This window comes from Zerene cesonia, chromosome 8 (genome assembly GCF_012273895.1).
Source record: "Zerene cesonia ecotype Mississippi chromosome 8, Zerene_cesonia_1.1, whole genome shotgun sequence".
Taxonomy (NCBI): Eukaryota; Metazoa; Arthropoda; class Insecta; order Lepidoptera; family Pieridae; genus Zerene; species Zerene cesonia.
The window spans coordinates 5383018-5404863 of record NC_052109.1 but is presented as its reverse complement, the minus strand read 5'-3'; the positions used below and the strand labels follow the sequence as shown (position 1 = coordinate 5404863).

General features: G+C 33.2%; 5 protein-coding genes across 5 annotated transcripts; 2 read left to right on the top strand and 3 right to left on the bottom strand.

Moving 5' to 3' along the window:
* Window positions 1-460: 460 nt before the first annotated feature.
* Window positions 461-4044, bottom strand: LOC119828785 (peripherin-2-like). Its single transcript, XM_038351039.1, has 6 exons — window positions 3835-4044; window positions 3024-3180; window positions 2379-2547; window positions 1948-2068; window positions 1251-1358; window positions 461-739 (listed from the first exon to the last, which is right to left on the bottom strand). Exons 1-6 carry the CDS (start codon window positions 4042-4044, stop codon window positions 461-463), a joined length of 1044 nt encoding a protein of 347 aa, XP_038206967.1.
* Window positions 4045-4634: 590 nt separating this feature from the next.
* Window positions 4635-9662, top strand: LOC119828629 (peroxisomal biogenesis factor 6). The gene is made up of 11 exons (XM_038350851.1): window positions 4635-4704; window positions 4765-5943; window positions 6021-6128; window positions 6307-6440; window positions 6582-7086; window positions 7298-7465; window positions 7539-7685; window positions 8264-8422; window positions 8560-8722; window positions 8961-9100; window positions 9489-9662. Exons 2-11 carry the CDS (start codon window positions 4863-4865, stop codon window positions 9626-9628), a joined length of 2745 nt encoding a protein of 914 aa, XP_038206779.1. The 5' UTR covers window positions 4635-4704; window positions 4765-4862; the 3' UTR covers window positions 9629-9662.
* Window positions 9663-10782: 1120 nt separating this feature from the next.
* Window positions 10783-12574, top strand: LOC119828487 (40S ribosomal protein S25). Its single transcript, XM_038350649.1, has 4 exons — window positions 10783-10852; window positions 11056-11148; window positions 11361-11544; window positions 12456-12574. Exons 1-4 carry the CDS (start codon window positions 10850-10852, stop codon window positions 12533-12535), a joined length of 360 nt encoding a protein of 119 aa, XP_038206577.1. The 5' UTR covers window positions 10783-10849; the 3' UTR covers window positions 12536-12574.
* A 23-nt stretch (window positions 12575-12597) lies between these two features.
* Window positions 12598-19059, bottom strand: LOC119828488. Its single transcript, XM_038350650.1, has 17 exons — window positions 18940-19059; window positions 18752-18853; window positions 18564-18634; window positions 17834-18121; window positions 17556-17718; window positions 17256-17411; window positions 16755-16891; window positions 16351-16576; window positions 15127-15231; window positions 14969-15039; window positions 14747-14879; window positions 14520-14671; window positions 14233-14395; window positions 13972-14127; window positions 13738-13874; window positions 12969-13194; window positions 12598-12835 (listed from the first exon to the last, which is right to left on the bottom strand). The coding sequence occupies exons 1-17, from the start codon at window positions 18982-18984 to the stop codon at window positions 12707-12709; spliced, it is 2460 nt and encodes an 819-aa protein (XP_038206578.1). The 5' UTR covers window positions 18985-19059; the 3' UTR covers window positions 12598-12706.
* A 580-nt stretch (window positions 19060-19639) lies between these two features.
* Window positions 19640-20676, bottom strand: LOC119828692 (DNA-directed RNA polymerase II subunit RPB3). Its single transcript, XM_038350932.1, has one exon. It carries the CDS (start codon window positions 20507-20509, stop codon window positions 19682-19684), a length of 828 nt encoding a protein of 275 aa, XP_038206860.1. The 5' UTR covers window positions 20510-20676; the 3' UTR covers window positions 19640-19681.
* Between the last annotated feature and the right edge of the window lie 1170 nt (window positions 20677-21846).

Below are 21846 nucleotides of genomic sequence, written 5' to 3'. Positions count from 1 at the left end.
TTATAGCATTCAAATGTATTATAAATGAGATAGATAATGTCTGCATAAAGCAACAAATCCTGAAAATAATTAACGCACGGCAAACCTAAGGAAACAATTCATATAAACAAAATAATATTTATTGTACATGCGTAACCTATCATGTTTTAACTTAAATAGAACAACTTTTCAAAATGATGGCCACTATTTGCAATACATAGCTGGATACTGCGTCATGAAGATTTAACGGCCTCTATAGTATAGAACGTTTGACGGTAGATTTAGTCTTCGCCATAGCTCGTGGGATAGAAATCCTCTGGTGTGAGCTCTGGTGACCTTGGTAGATAATATTGACCAATCATGGAATTTTATGTATAATGCAGTATACATTTAGTTCATATGCAAACGTACCTACAGAATAAACATATACTCATATTTGCATTCAGTTTAAAAATTTAAAAAATTGCTATTTTAACATGAACTACTCGTAAATAGGTTTTAATAATTCGTCTGAACTGTTGAAATCTGATTGTGACGAGGTGGTGTATCTTTTTCTTGGACGATAAGCTGCCGTCACCCACTGCAAAGTTCTCGCTTGACGCAGTTTCCTCTTACGAAATACTTTTTTCTTACTTCCTGGCTGAGGTTTGGTATCCGTTCTCGAACGTAAAAGGTACGCGTTGCATGGTAAATGATTCTCTGCGTTTAGACCATTCTTATATGCTGTGTGTAAATAGCGAACAGCGGATACTTGGAGAATCTATAATTTAATACCATGTGAATGTAAATATCGTGATTCGTGAGGAAAATGTATGTTTGATTGATTATCATATTCTTATCTATGAAAATAAAAAGTTTCCGTTGTCTATAAAAAACGCATAAAACCTAATTGCTACGCACGTGTTTTGCTGTTGCATTCACGCCCGATAAAAGTCAGTCAAGTACGAGTTGAACTCGTTCAAAAGTAAATAATACGTGGTAGATCCAGACCTGACCACATGTCTGTGGTATAACGCGGGTCTTATACACTCTTTCACTCGTAATAATATTATATCCATGTTCGACAAACGAACGGACAGTGAATTCTTTAAAAGTTGAAATATACGCATTTAAAGTTTGAATTTAGAAGATAAATCGCCTTCGTTTTTTACCATAACAAAACTACCTCATAGTACTAACACAGATAACATAATACTGTACGTACTATGTTATCTTACAACATAAATAATTAAAATAAGTTACCTGATGAACTCGAGATAACTTTATCTTACCATCGCTATTATGATCAGAGCCATAACAGCATTGAAACGCCATGAGACTGACATCATTTCGCTTATCAATTTTTCTTCGCAACCAGCTTCCCAAATAGTCAATTGTGTCTGAAATAGTTACTGTTATGGTATATTTGAATAACAAAAGGCAGCGTTTATCGCGAAGTTCCTGTTCCAGCTAATCTATAGGAATAATACAGACATAACTATTTTCTTAGAACTATTTCTTTTGTAACTGTTAAAAAGAATTATCTCAAGGATAATCACAAACCGTTTTAAATGAAGACTCCGCTAGTTACATAGTGCGGAATAAACCGAGGTTCGTGTCGATGATGTGTTAATGATTAATGAAACTTAAAATTGTCTACCAAAAAAATAAACCAGCATAATATTATATCAATAAATCCTGCATTAGCTAAGTTCTTTAGTGGTAGGTATGAGTATAGTATTATATTATCTACGGTTAACTATTAAATATTACTTCAAAATGAATCGCCAAATATGTTGCTAAAATATAAATATGCATAAAATTCAAGAACGGTTTGCGGGTTGAACCAATGCGGCTAATTTTTTTAAACGTTTTTGTTAAGGCACACGAAAGGTTCATACGAAGAGAAAAAATGTACCACCGTTGAATTCGGGGCGGAGCGCTAGTATATATACCAATTCTTACAAATATAAATATGTTATTGCATACCGTTGGATCATATTTATAAATCGTGCCATTTTGAGTGACGCCATGGTGAATACAAGGCCACATAGTTTCCATAGAACAACAGCTGTATGGCACGTTATCAGCTACAAACTTTCGAAGCGACCTGTAGTAAATTATGATATGCCTTTAAAAATTTCATGTTACGACTTTTCGGAAGATGAGCCTTGACTCTAAAATTATTTTGATAACCTGAAGAAAAGTTTTTACCCATAACCAAGGGCCAAAGCCTTCCCGAAACGGACCCTGGGTTACTTTGAACTCAGAACTGGGTTACTTGAAAACAGTTGCCTACCGAGTAAGCTACACTGTCTCGTTTTTTGAGACCACATCCCTACAACATTCTGCTCCTCAGAAGACGGAATAGGAGAACGATTTTCATTAAGAAATACTTAATTTAATAGAAATGGACTAACAAAATATCTGTACTCTGACCCGAGTTATACCACGGTATATAAAACCACTCCTGGTATCCAACTCTACCACAGCAGTGGAACCTTGTTTGCAATCGATCTATAGCGATCTTGGATGGAAGATGAATAGCATACCGAAGCATCGCCTTTGTTATTCCACCTTTTATTTTAGCTGAAATTTAGAGAATTATTTACAGTTATAGAATATATTTTAATTTCCGGACGGAAGAGCAAGCTGGTACGTTAATAACAAAGGGTAGTTAGTATACTACTATTTTTATAAGACATAACGGGCAACTGAGCTAGTGATTCGCCTGATGGTAAGCGATCAGCACCGCCCATGACCATTCGCACAGGTATTGCCTCTGCGAATGCGCTTTTAAGTGGTCAAGGATAAGGAAAGGATTGATTGAAAGAAGGAATGGACTGTGAAGGGCAAGGAAAAGGAAGCAGGCCTCCGGATAATATGTTTCTATAGGCATTGTTCTGATTTGATTTGATGAAAGTCCTCTTTGTCGCTATGATTCTACAATCGGCAGAAACGGAAGCAACTGTGAACTTCTAGAGGGAAGATGGTTGTAGCTTTTTTTTAATTTAATAACTAAAAACTTTTTCAATACAAGTTAATAATAAGGAAAAAACAGATACCTCTTATAATAGTTGATTGTAAACCAGAATAAAACATGATTGCAAGAAAAATAATTATCATAGTAATTAGCGCCCATAAATAATAAAATAAACCATTCGTCACGTTATATTCTCTCTTCGGTAGACCAGCTTTAAACAGTTGATACAAACCATACAACTGTGGATGAAAATATATAAATGTAGTTATCTAGTAGGCAGATTTCTTCTCGACTTCAGCGTGTAACCAATATTTTATATCTGTAGGTAAAGTATTAAAATGATTCGGGATCCCGGGGCCATGTTTTTCAATTGCTTAGGTTACTTACAAATTTAACGCGTGCGAAACCGAAAAAGCTAGCAAGGAGTAACCTAATTTTCCACTTACCGCGCAATTTGTAGGACAACGTAAATTTTCAACTGACTTCAAAAAAGGAGGAGGTGATCAATTCAACTGCATTTCTTTTGTGTCTGTCACCTCAAACATTTATACTGTGTGATTGCGTGAGTGCGATTTTAATAACTCTTTTTTTATTTGAAAGCTGGGTCCCATTAAAATTTTGTCTAGTTCTGATACTTTGAAGAGAGATTATTTACAAATATTATAAAAATAGTCCAGAGATTACCCATTACAGAAGAACCAGGCCATTTGGAAGTGTCGGTAAAGTAAAATGTATACATGGATTGGTAATTTAAAATTTTCCTGAATGACTTCTTCACGCACCAGTCTATTAGGCATTAGTTACTACAATTTTAATTTAGATTGTGTACCATTACTACTACGTAAATAAACTACATAAACGTAGGAGACGTTTATATTATTAAGAGTGAATACCTCTATTACAACTGCAATAATCGAACCACATGTTATAATAACAGGGATAGCATTGCCATCAGGCCAACAAACTAGATCTAAAAGAGTTCCCTCTTCACTTCGAATCGCTTCAGATGTATTTATTAACCAAATTAAGTAAAATATTACAATGGGCATACAAGCCATTAAAAGCATTCGTATATTATTAAATGTAGACCATGTCATGTACATTTTGAAAATATTTTATTTGAGTTATCGCTTATCAAGTTATCAATAAAACACAATTCAATTAAATTCAATTTTTTGAAGTATGGTAGTACTGCGTTGCCAGAGTTTTTCTAATGTCCCATTGTGGATAGTTTAACATCTCAAAGGTCAAGTTTTGTTCGACCACTATCATGATTGTTCGATTATAAAAATAATGAAATTCTTAATTATTCATTATTTTAATCTATGAGTCAGCAAGCTTAATTATTTTTATATTCCAACAATCATCAATAGTGGTCGAAAGGACAATAATAAATCAAAATAAATTACATTGATTAATTATCCATCCATCATAAATGTAAAAGATAACTAGTAAGAGGGGCCAACTTCAGATGGACAACATTTTTTCAAATTCAAACAATAACGAACAAAACTACAAATAATTAAAAATAAGAAAGTTCAAAAATAAAAAAAAAGTGGGGCCAAATTCAGTAGGTTTCGCCGTGAGATTTAATTCGTGGCGACCACCTTTGTTCTTGCAATAGATATAGATAATATATGTTCAGTGTTAATCTGTGCAATCATTGAGAAAAAAACTTGTCATTTTGACATATAAAAATTTCAAACTCAAAAGTGTAAATTAGAAATATGATAACAAAAATGATAACAACTCAACTCAAAAGTTTATTGTTTTGTGATTGTGGCAACACAGCACTGCCATTCATAAAATAGAATTGAATTGAATTATTGTTTTGTGTTTTTATAAGGAAAAGTTTTTTTATCCAAAAGTCGTAAATTAGTTATCGTAAAATTTGAGAGTTAAATAGTTAATAAGTGATATTATGGAGCAAGAATATGCTAATATACTATGGGTGATAAAGTATTGCATCAAAATACTATATCCAAAGTTCAACTTTTATATATTTATGGCGTTCCTTGCAATAAAATTTAGATATTATCAAAACAGAAATATAAACAGAAAAAGGCGAAACATGTTTAACCTCAAAAGTCGACCAGATAATATTTTAAAATCGATATTAAAGGAACATGTTTCAGATAATTATTTACAAATTCTAGGACAAAAATGTATAATAATACCAAAAGACGAATTTATAGATCTTTGCGTTGAGAACTTTTTTTACGTAGACAATGGAGTTTTGTGGGTCACATTGTCTTTGACATCTGAAGAAAAAGAGAGACATAAAACCGATAATAACATAGATAAATTTTTAAAATTTAACTTAGGCACAAGTGAATTACATAAGAAATTATGGTCTGGTTTTATAGAATCCATAGATAATGTAAGAATTGTATCAGTTGTTGGGTCTAAATTAATAGAAGAAAACACTGCTTATACTAGTGAATCTGAATTGCACAACATTAAAGCCTCCTTTGGACTTAAAAACACTGATAATTTTGAAATTGCCTTCCATCCAATGCATACATTTGAAATGAGTCCAAAAATTGCTGCAGTAGCTGAGGTGAATCTAATAGTAAATGATTATAATTTGGACAATGACTTTGTCAAAGAGGTATTAAATAATTATTTTGAAAAGCCTAAGTTGGTTAGTGTAAATGATATTATAAGTATAGATCTCACTCCTGAAGTTACTGTTAAATACCACTATAAATACTTGGATCTCATAGAGTCTAGTGGAAAGGTGGTTTTCAAATGCTCAAAGCTCTCTTGTAAAAATACAGATGAGAACACACAAGCAAATGTCATAAGAACATTTTACATTGTAAAAGGAGTCACACAATTGACTCTGGGTGACAATACACATTCTGTGCGACCTAAAAATGAATATTATTCCCTACCTGGAAATAGCAGTGTGTCTATTACACATGCATGCCCTCTCGGCCTAAAAAGAATTTTTAATGAAATTCAAGAAACAGTACAGCCTTTTTTAACTGGTGACATAAGTAAACTTTTTTTTATAGATTTTTTTTTGGAATACCTACTTAATTTGATGGCAACATAAAATATCATTATATTGCAGATACACTTTCTGATGCTATGTCCAGTCCTATTCTACCATTATTGCTTCTGACTGGTGCCATCGGTTCTGGACGCCATTTATTAGTTAAAACATTAGCTAAATGTAATGGTAGGTGGCAATAATAAAATCCATCATTATTATTATGGTAAAGTAGTGATTATTTAATGATACTCTATTTAAAGTGTAGTATAATTATATTATCATGCATTCATATTTTTTCAATGCTATTATTATATGTTTGTTAAAATATTCATGAGAATAAAAGTTCAGTTTGATTATTCCATAGGTCTCAACTGTGTACCCATAGACTGCAATGCTCTACAAAGTTCTACAGCTAAGCAAACAGAGAGCAAAATATATGCATTAATTCAGAAAGCCAAAGAAGCTGCACCAACCCTAGTTTTGTTAGATAATTTTGAGGTATGTATATATTTTTAAGTATACGTTTTGAAAATGTGCATATTATAAATGTGATCCTGGTGTGATATAAATGTAATAATCCCCTGACTTTTATAAAAAACTTGTTTTAAGGTGTTGTAAGATTTATTGCTATATTTTTAGATATTTGCAGTTGACCCAGAGAACAATGAAGACCAAAGAGTAATAGAATATTTCATGAATTCTATAACAGATCTCTATCAGAACTATACAAAGCATTCCATAATATTCATTGCACTTACAGAGAATCGTGATTTAAAACCAAACATTATGCGGCTATTTTTAGAAAAATTTCACATACCAAAACTTAGTGTCCACCAAAGAAATGAAATATTGCAATGGTTCACATCTATCATGGACATTAATATCGATAATATAGATAATAAAGAATTAAATACAGACCAAAAAATAGTTACTACAGATTCTATAGATAATTTAAGTCTGCATTCAAAGGAAGTATTACTAAGAGTTGCATCAAAAACAGAGACTTTTCGATATGGAAATTTAGATACACTCATGCACTTTGCTATAAGGGAATCATACTTGAAGCAAGTCAATAATTATTTGCAATTACCACAAGATCCAAATTTACATATTATACATGAAGAAGATTTTAATAATGCTCTAGGTATTCTCTATTTCTCTCTTACTATTCATTTGTTTAAATTGTATAAATATATAATATCATTTTAGTTTTATTTACTGAATATAGTTCGAAACAATAAAAATCAAATACTTTTGTCTGCTAACATAAAGATGGGAAAAATTTCGTTTGAAGTCCATTCATTTCGCTTTTTATATATTGTCTCTATAATCTATTAAATGATCATCTCTTTCAGAATCAATAAGAAGCCTACAGAGTCAACATCTAGATGCACCAAAAATTCAAAAAGTATATTGGGAAGACATTGGCGGCTTGGAAAAACTAAAAAAGGAGTTACTAAAAACTATTGAATTTCCTATTAAATTCCCACATTTATTTAAAAATTCTTCCCTCAAAAGATCAGGTCCTTTTTTATTTTCCAACATTGATATTTGTCCATTGCCTTGTTCTCATTATTTATTGTATGTATTTTATAGGTATATTGTTATATGGGCCACCAGGTTGCGGAAAGACTTTAGTAGCCAAAGCAGTTAGTACAGAATTAAATGTTAGTTTCATGAGTGTTAAAGGTCCGGAATTATTGAATATGTATATTGGTCAGTCTGAAGAAAATGTAAGGAAAGGTAATTAAAATTAACTTAATATTATCAAGAATCACATATTGTGCTTCATAAAAATGTTGTTCACAAGAACTTGAAGAAGCAACGCCAAATTTTATCTTGGCGTGTAATAATATTTCATTTGCGAATACCCTTTTTCACGCAAAACACGCAATTCACGTTGAATTTGAAAAATTGTGGAAACAGTCCCCTATTCATTATCATTATCCCAAATATAAATTCCCACAGCTGGGACACAGGCCTACTTTCCTCGTAATCCACCACCCCGGCCAAGTGCGGATTGCCCGTATAATTATTTATTAAACCCTGACCGCGCATAAGTTTTTTTTTTATGTAGAATCCGTTTCTGAGTTGAACTTCCTCTATTCAACTATATTTTTTTTTGTTGGTTTTGATACTCAATACCTCTGTGACTTTTTTATTGACTGACATGATTCTTTTTGAGTTTGGTAGGCAATAGACAAAAATGCCAACATCCGGTTCCATTTTTGAAACAAGAATTCGCAGCAGTATCAGTGAGTGGCCCTTTTGTAAAAGATAGTTTTTTATTCATTTTAATCTGACTTCAAAGTGCATTTCAGTGTTCGAATCGGCGCGTGCGTCATCGCCGTGCATAGTGTTCCTGGACGAGTTGGACGCGCTGGCGCCGCGGCGCGGGTCAGCCGGCGACTCGGGCGGCGCGAGCGACCGCGTCGTCAGCCAGCTGCTGGCGGAAGTGGACGGCGTGATTAGCGATGCTGGTGAGAGCCTTTGAGAACTTAGTGATCATTCCGATAAAGATTGCTATTGATAAAAGCTATATAGAAAAAAAATCCAATAAGGATTTGTTAGATTTAAGTGTTTTGGTTTAAATAAAAATAAAATTAAACTATTTTAGACGCAGACACTTCAAGTTTCGTATTCATAATGGGCGCAACAAACCGGCCCGATCTCCTGGAACAATCTCTGCTGCGGCCCGGCCGGCTCGACAAACTGATATACGTCGGACCGTACTGCGGCCAGCAGGAGAAGACTTCCGTCCTTAAGGCTCTGTGCAGAAGGTTTATTTTATATTATAGCTTTATAATGATTATATTTAGTTAAATGTTGTTGTTGTAGATAAAACATGGAATAATTCACTTTTTTACAATAAGATTTCACAAGGCTTTAGACCACATCAAGTTTGTGAAGTTTTTACTATTAGTAGATTAGATACTTTTATCTGATTATTTCAAAAGCATTAAATCAAACTAATCGTATACAAATTTAAAATACATTTAAGATTAACTTTTTTTGTAGCTACAATCTTCGTCCAGAAGTAGACCTGGAGAAAGTGGCTGCGGCGTTGCCGGACCGTTGCACGGGCGCGGATTTACTTCAAATCGTATCAACCGCTCGGTCGGCCGCTATTCGTTCTCTTGTGGCCAAACTCAATAGCGGTGAGATATTATGCAAACTTTATCAAATTATTTGATATAGTCATTATAAAATTTTGTGTTCATGCGATAATTTAAACATATGTGTTTAAGTCATAATATTTTTTATTTTATTTTATTTATTAACTCTTTATTGCTCTTGAAACATCATAAAAACCTTAATATAGATATATTATAAACAAATGGCGGTCTTATCGCTATATAGCGATTTCTTCCAGACAACCAGACGTACAGAGAGAAATTAGATAGAGGGATATTTTATTTTATTTTCATTCTAGAATGTTTATTAAATGTTTAAAAGTAGTGATATTTATAATTTATTTTTATATTCGATCAAAATATATTTAAATGTAAAGGCTAATGCATAAAGCTATGTTCTGCTGTTTTCCAGGATTGATCAAGGAAAGCGATTTAAGTGCTGATTCAGTCATACTCGGTGTATCGGAGTTGTGGCAAGGTGTTGAATCGTTTCGACCTTCAGTTACTGAAGAAGAACTTCATTACTACGAGTCTCTTCAAAACATTATGTAAATGGGCTTAATGGGAATAAAAATGTGAAAATGTTTTTTGTTGTTTTATTGGAAAAAAGGATTCTCAATTGAAGCAACAGTAAAAATGTGTTTTTATAATTTTTTTACATTACATACATTAAAAAAAGTATCTTTACAGTACATTGCTGCTTGGTACCAGTGTATTGGGTCTAACTTAGATTGTAAATTCCACTTATCTATCAATAATTCGATCAATAATTTTAACAGCTCAAGAGCCTTTACCATAAATTTACACATCGGCAATAATTTCTATGAAATAGATACAGATCAGGGTTCATAAGATAGGTCATATTTAAATTTAAGCCTAATTTTCCGTGTTGTCATGCTGTACCTGCTGTACTACTGTCTCAATTTCAGTTTCCTTTTTTATGCTATATGCGTGGAACAGGTGGTGGTGCGCCTGATGGCAAGCGATCAACAAATCAGTAGCCGGTTTTAAGGGATGAGAAAAGGATTGTAATAAATAATAAATATTACATCACAAAAACTGACCATACCTTGATAAAAAAGTAATAATAGAATAATATGAAAATACTTTAAATGTAATCATTAACCGCGATTGCCACTGTGGGATTTATACAAGGGAAGGAAAGTAAACTAGGTAAATTTTATTTATTTGATTAATTTTAATTTTGTGGCCATGCTAGATTATTGGTATTCTAATGATTTCAAGTTCTTATATGTACTATACAGTAACGACAACTACTGCACAAGCACCATATCACCAAAGTAGGTACCTATTAAAATTCAAAATTTGTTTTTAATCTATTTTTTATTTTCTCTAAAAATATCTATGTAATGTTTTATTACCTGTTTAAGTATTGCCATTTTACAAGATGTCCAAAGTAATTCAGGAAAATTGATATGAAAAATATCTTATGTAATCTATATCTAATGTTAATCAAAATATCCATCAACTAAAATTATTCGTATACGTTAAGGTTCCTTTAGAACAAAATTAAATTATATTTAAAAAAATACACAACAATGCGCTTTGAAAGAGCCTTACATACTAAATAAAATTTCTCACCAAATAATGCATTCTGCATTTAAATAAAATGTGGAAATATGAACAGATGTTTTCGATAATATAGAATCGATGATTTAAATTTTCCCATATCTTCTGACAAAATAAAATATGTATCGGGTAAAAATAAAGTAGACTCGGCAACACTGGATTGTGATTCTTTCCGAACTCAAGATGGTGAGCGTTCATACCATTTCTGTTATTTTTCTTGAAAGTTTAAATTTACATGACTTTAAAAAGTCGTTTTACTCGTTATTTTGACTGAAATATTTGAATAAATATATATTTGTCATAATATTCACAAATTACCATAATTATTTGCAAGAAGTGCACTTAACCTCGTGGCAACATGTCTTCTAATACAATATCTAATTTTTTAGCCGCCCAAGAAGGACGCAAAGTCATCGGCGAAACAGCCCCAAAAAACCCAGAAAAAGAAGGAGGGATCCGGTGGCGGTAAAGCCAAGAAGAAGGTATGAATCAATAACATTAAAAGTGAGGTTATATAGGCATGTATTTCAACCCAGGCCAAATGATTATATTAAACTGTATATCTTGATTACAATGAGAGTATAAAGTGAACTGATATATTGAGTCTGATGGCAAATTTTAAGAACTGCATATCTGTTGAAAATAATTTTCACTCGAATGATATATTGACAAATGTTTTATTTTCAATTTGCAGAAGTGGTCCAAAGGAAAAGTACGTGACAAGTTAAACAACCAGGTGTTGTTCGACAAACCCACGTACGAGAAACTGTACAAGGAAGTCCCACAATACAAGCTCATTACTCCCGCTGTTGTCTCTGAAAGGCTAAAGGTCCGAGGCTCCCTTGCAAGGCGAGCACTCATCGAACTTAGGGATAAAGGTTAGTATTATAATTACTCGTAACCTAATTATATGACATTTTTGAAGTGAAACTTCTTTAGAATCGTTGTGATTTCAAACATGATGCAACGACAGGTAAGAGACAGAAATACAAAAATGTGTAGAATGAAGCCGGCAAAGAATGAGACAGAAATATACATACTATTTTATTCATTCTTTTGATGATTTATTGAAGTTTCACTTCTATCATGTGTGAATCGCACACACCTTTTTTAATTCTCTGGCAAAGTAAAAAAACAATTCACTATTATGTTATGTTGTACTTATAATCAATATGTATGAGATATAATTTGTGACGGAAAATAAAACACATTTTAATTTAAAATCTCAGATGAGGTATCCTGATAAATTATATTTCCAATGTTATATCGCTAAAAATATTTGTATCGCAGAACTGACAGAAATTAATACATTTTTATGTGATTTCAATATATTTTTATTAAGAATTTACAATTTAAATAAAATTGGTACAATAGTTATTTGACTAACATATATTGAAACCTAGCTAATTATAAATATCTGTCTAAATCTATTTTTAACAATTATCATTCTCTGGTGGGACAATTTATATTGTACTGTAAATGTTTTCTCATTTTCAGGCATTAATTATAAAAACAATAAATTTGTCTAGTTATACCAAAGAAATACCTGTTGGCCCATATAATGTCATGTTTATCAAATTATATAGGAGTTGCACAGTTTGCATTTTTCTTCGTAATATTTTCTTACAAATAAAAACTAATATAATAATAGTATAATGATGATCCTTATAATGCTAGAATAACTATGACAGTTAAATCTGATATATTGAGTCTGATTAATTTTTAACATCTCAATATTACATTATTTTGCAATTTTTATCATTTGTTTAAAGATAAAACTTTGTTTCAGGCCTAATCAAGCAGGTTGTTCAACACCATGGACAAGTGATCTACACTAGAGCAACAAAGGGTGACGATCCTGTGGCATAGAATTATGTATAAGTTTTAAAAAATAAATACAAAAAAATCTGATTAAAGTAGTATTACTTCCTCAGTGTACAAATACATAAACAGAAATTTTTAAAAATAACATTGATAACCAATTTGAAAACATTTTTTTTAAGTTTGTTTCATATATTGCTCTATTTTTTGTCAATTATCTCAGCGTGCATTTATTCTGTGTTTGGTATCAACATCCATAGCAAATCTTATAGTTGGATAAAGATCTCTGATACGATCTTTAAAATTAACTGAATGTTCTTCATTTGAAGTCTCCACCACAACATTAGCCTAAAAACATAAAGTAACTTAATCCTGACTCCTGATAGAGAATATTTGCATTTGCTTTAAAGGGAAGGCACAGACCTATTTTAATGTAAGAATGGGGAATTTTATTTTATTAATTAATTTAAACTACATTTACCCAAGTAGCTCCTACATCGCTATGGACCCACATCTGTTCAGTGACGAGGCTCTTTAACACTGCATGTTCATCAGCAATTGTTTTCGAAAGTTGTTCCAATCCCCCTGGGTGATCTGGCACGGCTACCGCAAATCTTAGTAGTCTCCCTGTAGCGCCTAGGCCCCTTTGAATCGTACGAGAGAGCCGACCAGAATCTATATTGCCACCGCTTATTACGCAGACCGCCCTGTATATGACAGTATATTTATATGTAAAAGTGAGGAACTGAGCTGGTGGTTCGGCCTGATGGTAAGCAATCATCACCGTCCATGGATATTTGCACAGGCGGGCTGCTGCAAAGAAAACGTATGCGGCTCCCCTAATCACAACGCAAGCTACTATTTCACACCGATATTCTGTGGGGGTGTGTGAGCTGGCTCAATTCATGCCGAAACATGGTCATTTCCCACACTCAAAAAAATACACATAGCTTGTACATAAATATTATTTTAGAATTTACAATAATTTTTAAGGTTTCGTACCCAATAAGCTTTAAGAATGGCGTTAGACAGACAGTTGTAATTTTCAGTGATGATGTATTTCTATTATAAAAATAAATAATCGATAAACAACGTGGATGTAGGAAGGGTTATTTCTTTACAGTAGCTCTTCGGCTTATTTGTGTGAAAATGTGAGTGTCCGATTCGTATTCGTAGACCGTACTTGAACACCATATAGTAATAATTTCAATTGACAAGATGAACGATATCTTTCCAAGTTTACAACAAACCTTTTGCCTTTGAGTTCCGGCACTAGCCCTTGCATAACCGCAGCTAATGCACACACGCCAGCGCCATCCGCAACTAATCGCTCGCGTTCCAACATGCTTATGATAGCTTTTGCTATGTAACTTTCATCGACCACAAGCTGTTTCAAACGATACAATTTTGAAAATTCAATTGTTGAAGAGTTTTGATATTCTTAAGGGCAATTCGTATAAAATAGATATTGCCTGGGTACCCACCATTCTATCCAGTCTGCCTTTGATAGTAGCAAATGCGTTGGGGCCCACAGAGGACGCATTCAAGTTTTGTGCTAAATTTGGTACAGTCTGGACATTGACTGGTCGTCCAGCCTGCAGAGCTCTCATCATTTTTGGAACTTTAGCGCACTCGGCTCCCTGCCACATTAAAAAATATTAGCGGCACATATAAAATATATATGCATATCTGAAATAAGATATTATTCTTACTTATCGTATCTTTTAAGCAATTTATAAACTAACATAAATAAGACACGTGCACTTAAGTTTTTTGCAAGCCACTAGTACAGCTGCTAACAGGCCACCTGCTGCAACCGGCACTATCACAGCATCGGTTTCTGGCAACTGCGTGATTATCTCTACTCCCACGGAGCCAAGACCCGCCATTACTAATGGATCATCAGAACTGTATTGATAGTTGATAAATAGTGTTAAACACATGGAGATTTAAATTGCAATAATGTATAAACTCGCCAACTTCGGAAACAGTATTAATAAGAAATGTTATTTAGCTAATCATTTATGCTAACCTAAGTAAAACTTGATGGCTATCGCGAATGACTTTCTTCGCGTAATTGCATGCATCATCTACATTCTCTCCGTAAAGAACAACGTCTGCACCAAGTTCCGAACAACGTTGGGCGTGTGCCGGGGGCGCGCGATCCGGCAGAACTACAGTTACCTTTACAAACAAAATTATGAAAGCATTATATGTGTTCTTTTAATTCCTCTGTGAAGCATTAATTTTCATTCTTACCGGTATCCCCAATGTTCCACTATGGTAGGCTGCTCCTAACGCCATATTTCCATTTGAAGGCACTATTACACCACATTCGCTCAATTCTTCACCCCTTGCAACGAAAACATTTCGAATTCCGCGCTCTGCGCAACTTGGAAGGAATATAATATATTTATTAGAAAAAAAAACCTTGCATAATATTATTGATGTTAAATTTATGTACTAAAATATATATCATACCTGCCTGTGTATTGTAAATTTTCACATTTTAAATAAATGTTATAATCCATATATTTACTAATTTTTGCTTCCTGTAAAAGTAAGTAGTCGCACAATGGGTATAGGTGTAAAGTCATTCCTATTATTTAAAATAAAAATTAGGAAGTAGTAATAATTACACAGAGAGGTGTGTGAATGATTCCATCGTCGATTCTTTCTACAGCTTGTTTGATTTCATTGAAAGACAAAATATGTGGTATCACATTTTCCACTTCAGGATCATCCTAAATAAAATCCCATTAACAAATATCGTCAAATCTTTCTCTACAACTAGCAATTATAAAGACCCTTACCATCTTTAATAATAATTATACGTAATCAATTTGGTAAATAATTTATTTTTTGGATTTTGTTAATTACATTGATTAATTGTCCATTCCATAAATTTATTCTGTCACTCCACCACATATACCACCTTATATAGTTAACACAGATACGAATAATTCTGAATACCTAAATAGGTACAAACAAAAAAGTTATCGTTGTATTTCTGAAACGGCTTGTCTTGTCTTGCATATTCGTGAAGTGTAACTATAAATACGTATTCCTCGGCATCAAGAGTGGCTTGACAGCACTTTAGCATGTTTTTTCTCTACAAAAAACCGTCCTTGTGCCGCAATAAAAATGTAGAAAAAAAAAATTAGTGGAATTGGTCGAGCCGTTTTCGAGGTTTTCGCTTAGCAACACATTTGACAATTCATTTTTATTCATATAGAATATCAAGTAAGTATTGTATTTAAGGATACTTAGAAAGAGTTTCTCTTTAATTATGTCTTTCGACTAATTTTTATACGGTGGCGGCCTAAATGAACATGGATTATTATTATTTTTTTTTTTTTTTGAAACAGAAATAAAAATAATTGTAGTATAAATATAATTTTTTAGGATATATTTATTTGCGATTGCGGATAATCTTTTAACAATTTTTTTTCAACTTCTTTCGCATGCGTTGCGTCGTTAACTTCAATTTGTAAGTTTATCTGAAACACAGAAAACTAAAATTAAACCCTTTATCATATTAAGTGAGGCATTTTGTGTTAATAATTAAGATAATAGATTGAGAATGGTATTAAATTATTCTTAAATACAGAATATATGTACGGCATATTATTTTTAAGAATAACTAGCGTTCCGCCCCGGCTGCAGTCGTACGTTTTTTCTCTCTTAACTCAACTCAACTCTAAGAACCTTCCTGGTACGTGTACATAAACGTTGCAACTGATTATGATGATTATGAATTTTTCTTCCCTTGGACTAGAATTGATAGGAAAATGAAAAATTAAATAAATTCAACCCAGGCGAAGCTGAGACGAGCAGCTTATTCAAAAGTATGTTGCGCCTACCGTTACACTGGTAATATCTCTTCGCATCCAAGGGCCTTCTGTGATCATATTTTTGACATCAGCCCCTGCATCCGTCACCTTAGCAACAAGTTTGGCAATGCCGCCGGGCGAGTCGTTCAGAGTAACCGTTATCATCATCAGTCTTCCCTCCGCTTGTAAGCCGCGTTCAATTACACGGGGTATACGACTACAGTTTATATTACCACCCGACAATATTACAACAACACTGAAAAATGCAAATCAAAATATTACAGCAAACCATGTTTTACAATCGTTTCACTGTTGAAATGAGGCCATATACTCTTAACCATTGCAATAATTGCAGAATGTGAATAGTTACATTGGAACGATATAGAAATGACCAGAAAACAAATAAGTTTAAGCGTAGGTAATCTTTAACGAACTTTTTTCCCTTGAGCTCTGACATCTTTCCCGCCATGATTGCTGCAACGGGACAAGCAGCAGCACCCTCCACAACCATTTTTTCCCGCTCAAATAAATGAAGCATTGCTCTGGAAATCCAAGTCTCATCAACGGTTATCTGCAAAAATATGAATGTTATTTATTTATGAGTAATTATTCTTACACATCTACCATATAAATCACCTAGGTACATGAACCATTGTGCCACTTTGTTTTTTCACCAGCTTGCGCCACCTTACGCCGCCGTAAGGGGCAAATTGTAGAGGGCCTGGAAAGGGGTAACTGGTGAGCGGGACACGCGGAAGTTGCGGATCGTGCGCAGACTCGGCAAAAGCAGCGCGTAACTACTAAGCGCACCGACAAAACAAGACTATTTCCCGTGAGCCGTGAGTACTTATATATATTGAGTATAATAGTAGTAATACTAGTGTAATATTATGTTATCTGTAGCAGTAATAAATGTTATTTCTTCGTATACTAACCATCTTATCAAGGAATCCACGTATGATGTTAAAAGCATTATTACTAGCAATAACTTCAGAAAGGCTATCGGCTATATTTTGTTTTATTTGGATCGGAACTGGCCTCTTCTCTTGTAATGCTATAGACATTGTAGGTGCCGATGCACATTCTACACCCTGGACAACAAAATATTCTTGAGAAGTAAATTTAATAATATAAATCAACCATACCGCGTAACCGTGATTGTTTTTTTTAACTTTTTATTAGTTATAGATAACACTTTTTATTATACTATTTTATGAGAAGGCAATATAACTTACGTAGATTAAACAATTGGGTTTTAATGTTTTTACAGCTAACAAAACGCTGGCAACGAGTCCTCCGGTCCCCACAGGACACAATATAGCGTCAATTTTGTCTGTTTGCGAAAGTATCTCTAAGCCCAGCGTTCCGTATCCTGCTAAAAGATCCAATCTATCTGACCTAGAATTAACAAATTGTTCTTAAAATTTTCGTTTTTAAACACAAATAATAAAGTACTATGCACTATGAACATAATATTATGATATTATGTAGGTACATAATATTAATCTCTCACCCGTGAACGTAGTTTGAACCTATCTCTCCACTATATGTTAGAGCATGTAGACTGGCATCATTTGCATCATTACCATACATTTTAATTATAGCGAAATTTTCTTTATATCGTTGTCTATCAGATATCTGATGGTCCTTAGGTAACACTATGTTGATAGGGACGGAATGTGTAAATCCATAATAACTCATTGCAGAAAGAAAATTGCGGCCGCCTGACACGGTGCATCCTTTACTTTTATCTTTTAGTTGAAGGCTTTCGATAACGTTGCAAGCACCGCGAGCTTTAAAACTACAATAAGGAATAGGTATATGTAATTCAAATTTGAGATAACCCGTTACCAGAGGTAATAAAGAGCCAATTTAATGTATTTCAATAATGTAACTGCAGTTGCAATCAAAATAGTATTGTACAATAACAAGAATATTACTATTTCTAGGCAATGCGTAAAAGGTCGCGGACTAATTCTAAACATTAGTCATTACCTTACGAAAGGCGGTCGTAGTGCTTACCATCCTCCGGCTCCACTGTGGACGATGATATAAAAACAAAGGACACGGAACACACTGTGTCCGTTCCGGGTCTAATCCGTATTTTACTGTTTTCAGTGAGAGTACGAACTATGACATGACACAGAGCTCTTTCCGCGAGACCCTTGGGCCTGCCTAAACAGGATCTCCACTTTCAGAATAGACAATCTAATAAAAAAAATTAAACACAAATTAAATATTACCTTCCAGTTTTCTGCAGATTTTCACATTTTAAATAAACGTTGCAGAAGTTATTTCCTATATATTTTGCTTCCTGAAATAAGTTTAAACTATTATTATACCAACTTGTTACTAACAGTTTTAATGAACAATTTATACAAATAATAACGCGGGTTTTAAGTTATAAAAAAATCATTACATAATTACTAACAATCAATGGCGTAACTCTAATTTGATCTTTAATTCGATGATGGGCCTCTTGAATATCTTCCAGCTTTAGTCTTATTTTACTTACAGATTCTGATTCTTTTACCTGTGAATACATAAATTGTGATAAAAATTAATGTGAACCCTCCTATTATTGTGGCATAAACATAAGTTTTTTAAAATAAAACCTACATTCTGCTTGGAAGAAATGAAGCTATCTCCAAAAACGCCCCACATTTCAACAAAAATTTACCTCTCTATTTATTCATTTACAAATTTTTTTAAAACCCTAAATCAATATTTTTATAATTTTCAATCAATGTCAAATTGTCAACTTCAGACAAATTTATTTTTTAATTCCTTATAAAATATGGACATACTAATATATTAAATTGCCATAAGATTATATCAAGTACTCAACAACAAATTAAGAAAAAAACAGGCACAGCATGCACTGTTGCAGATTTCTTGTTGAGCAATCCCTTTGATTATCAGGTGTTCAGTTATTTTTATTCCCTGCATATGATAATAATCCTTGCCATTTAAAAATTGCCCTTACAAGAACAAATTGAGGCCAATTTTTTACAGGCAACCTATTGCTTATCCATTGAATACTCCAACATTTACCTAAAATTTATTTCTCAAAACATTGGTTATCAGAAGAATAGAGCAGTGGGATCTTTTATTATTAGTTGTTTTAACAGGTTGACATAGATAGGTGTGAAGGGTGGATAGTGGCAACTACCTCTACAAAACAGAGGATGTGGGTGCCCACAACCCATATAATCTTACAAATTCTGTTTTGTTGTGGATTCATATATTCTTAGAAGCTTTCGATCGTAAGTAAATAATTATGTTCACTTATAAAACATGGTTTAATAAAACAACAAAATTAACTTACATATACTATTTATTGATAAAATTAATTTGAAATTTAATTAATTGCTAATGCATCATTTTGGGCTTCTTGTGCTAGCTGTACTTGTAAATTAAGCAACTTATTTTTTAAAACCACAATACCCATTAAAACAATATTTTCAGGTTTCAAAGCTCCAGCAGATTCTACATTATAAAAGAACTTATTTGGTTTAGCTTCCCAATTGAATTCTGCCTCATACTGGTCTTCATCAAGCTCTGTATGCTCGCTTTTCGGCCATTCATCAGGCTTAGGATATAGAGTATGTCTCATAGCATTATCAGGATCATATTCAAATGAAACACCCGCTGTTGGATTCCATTTAGCATGTTCTTTGCCAAATCCTTTCTTGGCATAAGCCCTTAACTTCAATTCTTGGCCTTTTCTAAGCTTAATAATTAAAATTTCATCCATCTCACCATACTCCGCCTGATCTTCGTCCCTGTGTCTAGATGTGACTGGAACCACTCTGGGGTCACTTGACTTTAAATCTGCAGTTGTTACATGTCTAGTTTGATCATCTGTGCATTTTACATCCAAAGTGAATTCTACACTGCAATCCGAACAGAAGTCTGCACACATACAATCTCTTGAATAGCGAATTTTATCAACGACATCATCAGATATTAACGGTATCAGACCAATTCGATGGGCTAGAAATTCGTCACTGAGGACCGTTGAATTTGCCTCCAATTGAACCCAATCTATGGCCATAGTCGGAGTTTCAGCAATAAATACACGGCGCATACTGTTAGCTACGCTTAATTCGGTGTCTTCCACTACAAATTTAACATTGTCGTCGGTTAATTCAGTTATATGCACCGAAGGTTGATTGGCATACGGCATGGTGGTTTTTGATTATGGCACGCAGCCCACTTCAAAAAGGAAATATTACAAAGCCTTTTCTTCAATTGCTTATAAAAATGAGTTGAATTTATCAAATAAAACAAAACTTTACTATTTACGCGTCATGCCAGATAAAATGACAAACATCAACCTAACGTCAAAAGCAAATAACTAAATGTCAAGTCCTGTGTTGCCAGGGCCTTAAATGATGTTTTGTTTAAACGTTTAAATGTAACATTTTTTTTTGCTGCAAAAATTACATTATTGATTTTATAAGCCCCAACGCAAAAGAGGGTTATGTTAGTTGATGTTTGTAGGTGTGTGTCTATGTATGTGTTGTATGTCTATGGTATCGTAGCCATCAAACGGATGTACAGATTTCGATAACTTTTTATTCATTTCCAATCCATTTTATATCTAGTGATAAATTAAACGGTAACAACATTTTTTTAATACTGGTGCCGTCGACTGAAATTTTGTCTAGTTCTGACAATTAGAAGGCATTTTAGTTTTTTGTAAAAATGATTATTCAAAACACATAGGACGGCAGCGTTTAAGAAAAACTAAATTTTTTACGTTATAAATGTTTTAAGAACGAAGGCAATTAGTTTTTAATATCGCCAGCTTTAGGTTTTAAATGCGTTATATTGAAATGCGTTGAATGTAGTATTACAAATATCGTTGCTCCCGAAAGTTACGAAAATTGCAAATCAATTAATTTCTGTTCATACTTGCGGTTGTCTGGAATAAATCGTTTTATAGCGATGTGACTGTTTGTGGTTTAAAACCTAGGCAAAGATTCAATTTATCAGAATAACAAAGCATTAATGAATAAATTTAATAACCAAAGAGCATTAACCACGCTACGCCACATTTGTACGCCTGGTCACAACCGCCCATGAACAATTAAAGGGGTTAACACCTATGTTAATGTGCTGCCTCTTTTAAAGGCTAAGGGATTAAGTTTAAGGTCGGATAAGGAAAAAAATTACAACATTTATAAATTAATGGACTGGGAACGGCAAGGAAAAAGTTACGGACCACCGACTTCCTAGCTCAAACACTCACCGAACAAACCCAGTAGATGCACTGTAGCATTTGCATGCTACTTTATTACTCATTATACTATACTTGACTAGAAGCAACAAGGACACATTACATACAATTTTACACAAAAGAAATACACATATAAATATAACATTTAATAAATGTAAAATCCAAAGCACTAATCATTTTAAACATAAAAATAAAAGAGAAAGGCTAAATCTCTCACCCAACACATTAATAAAATGTTTGAGTATTGGTGAGTCAATTATTTGCGATAATGCGTTTATAAT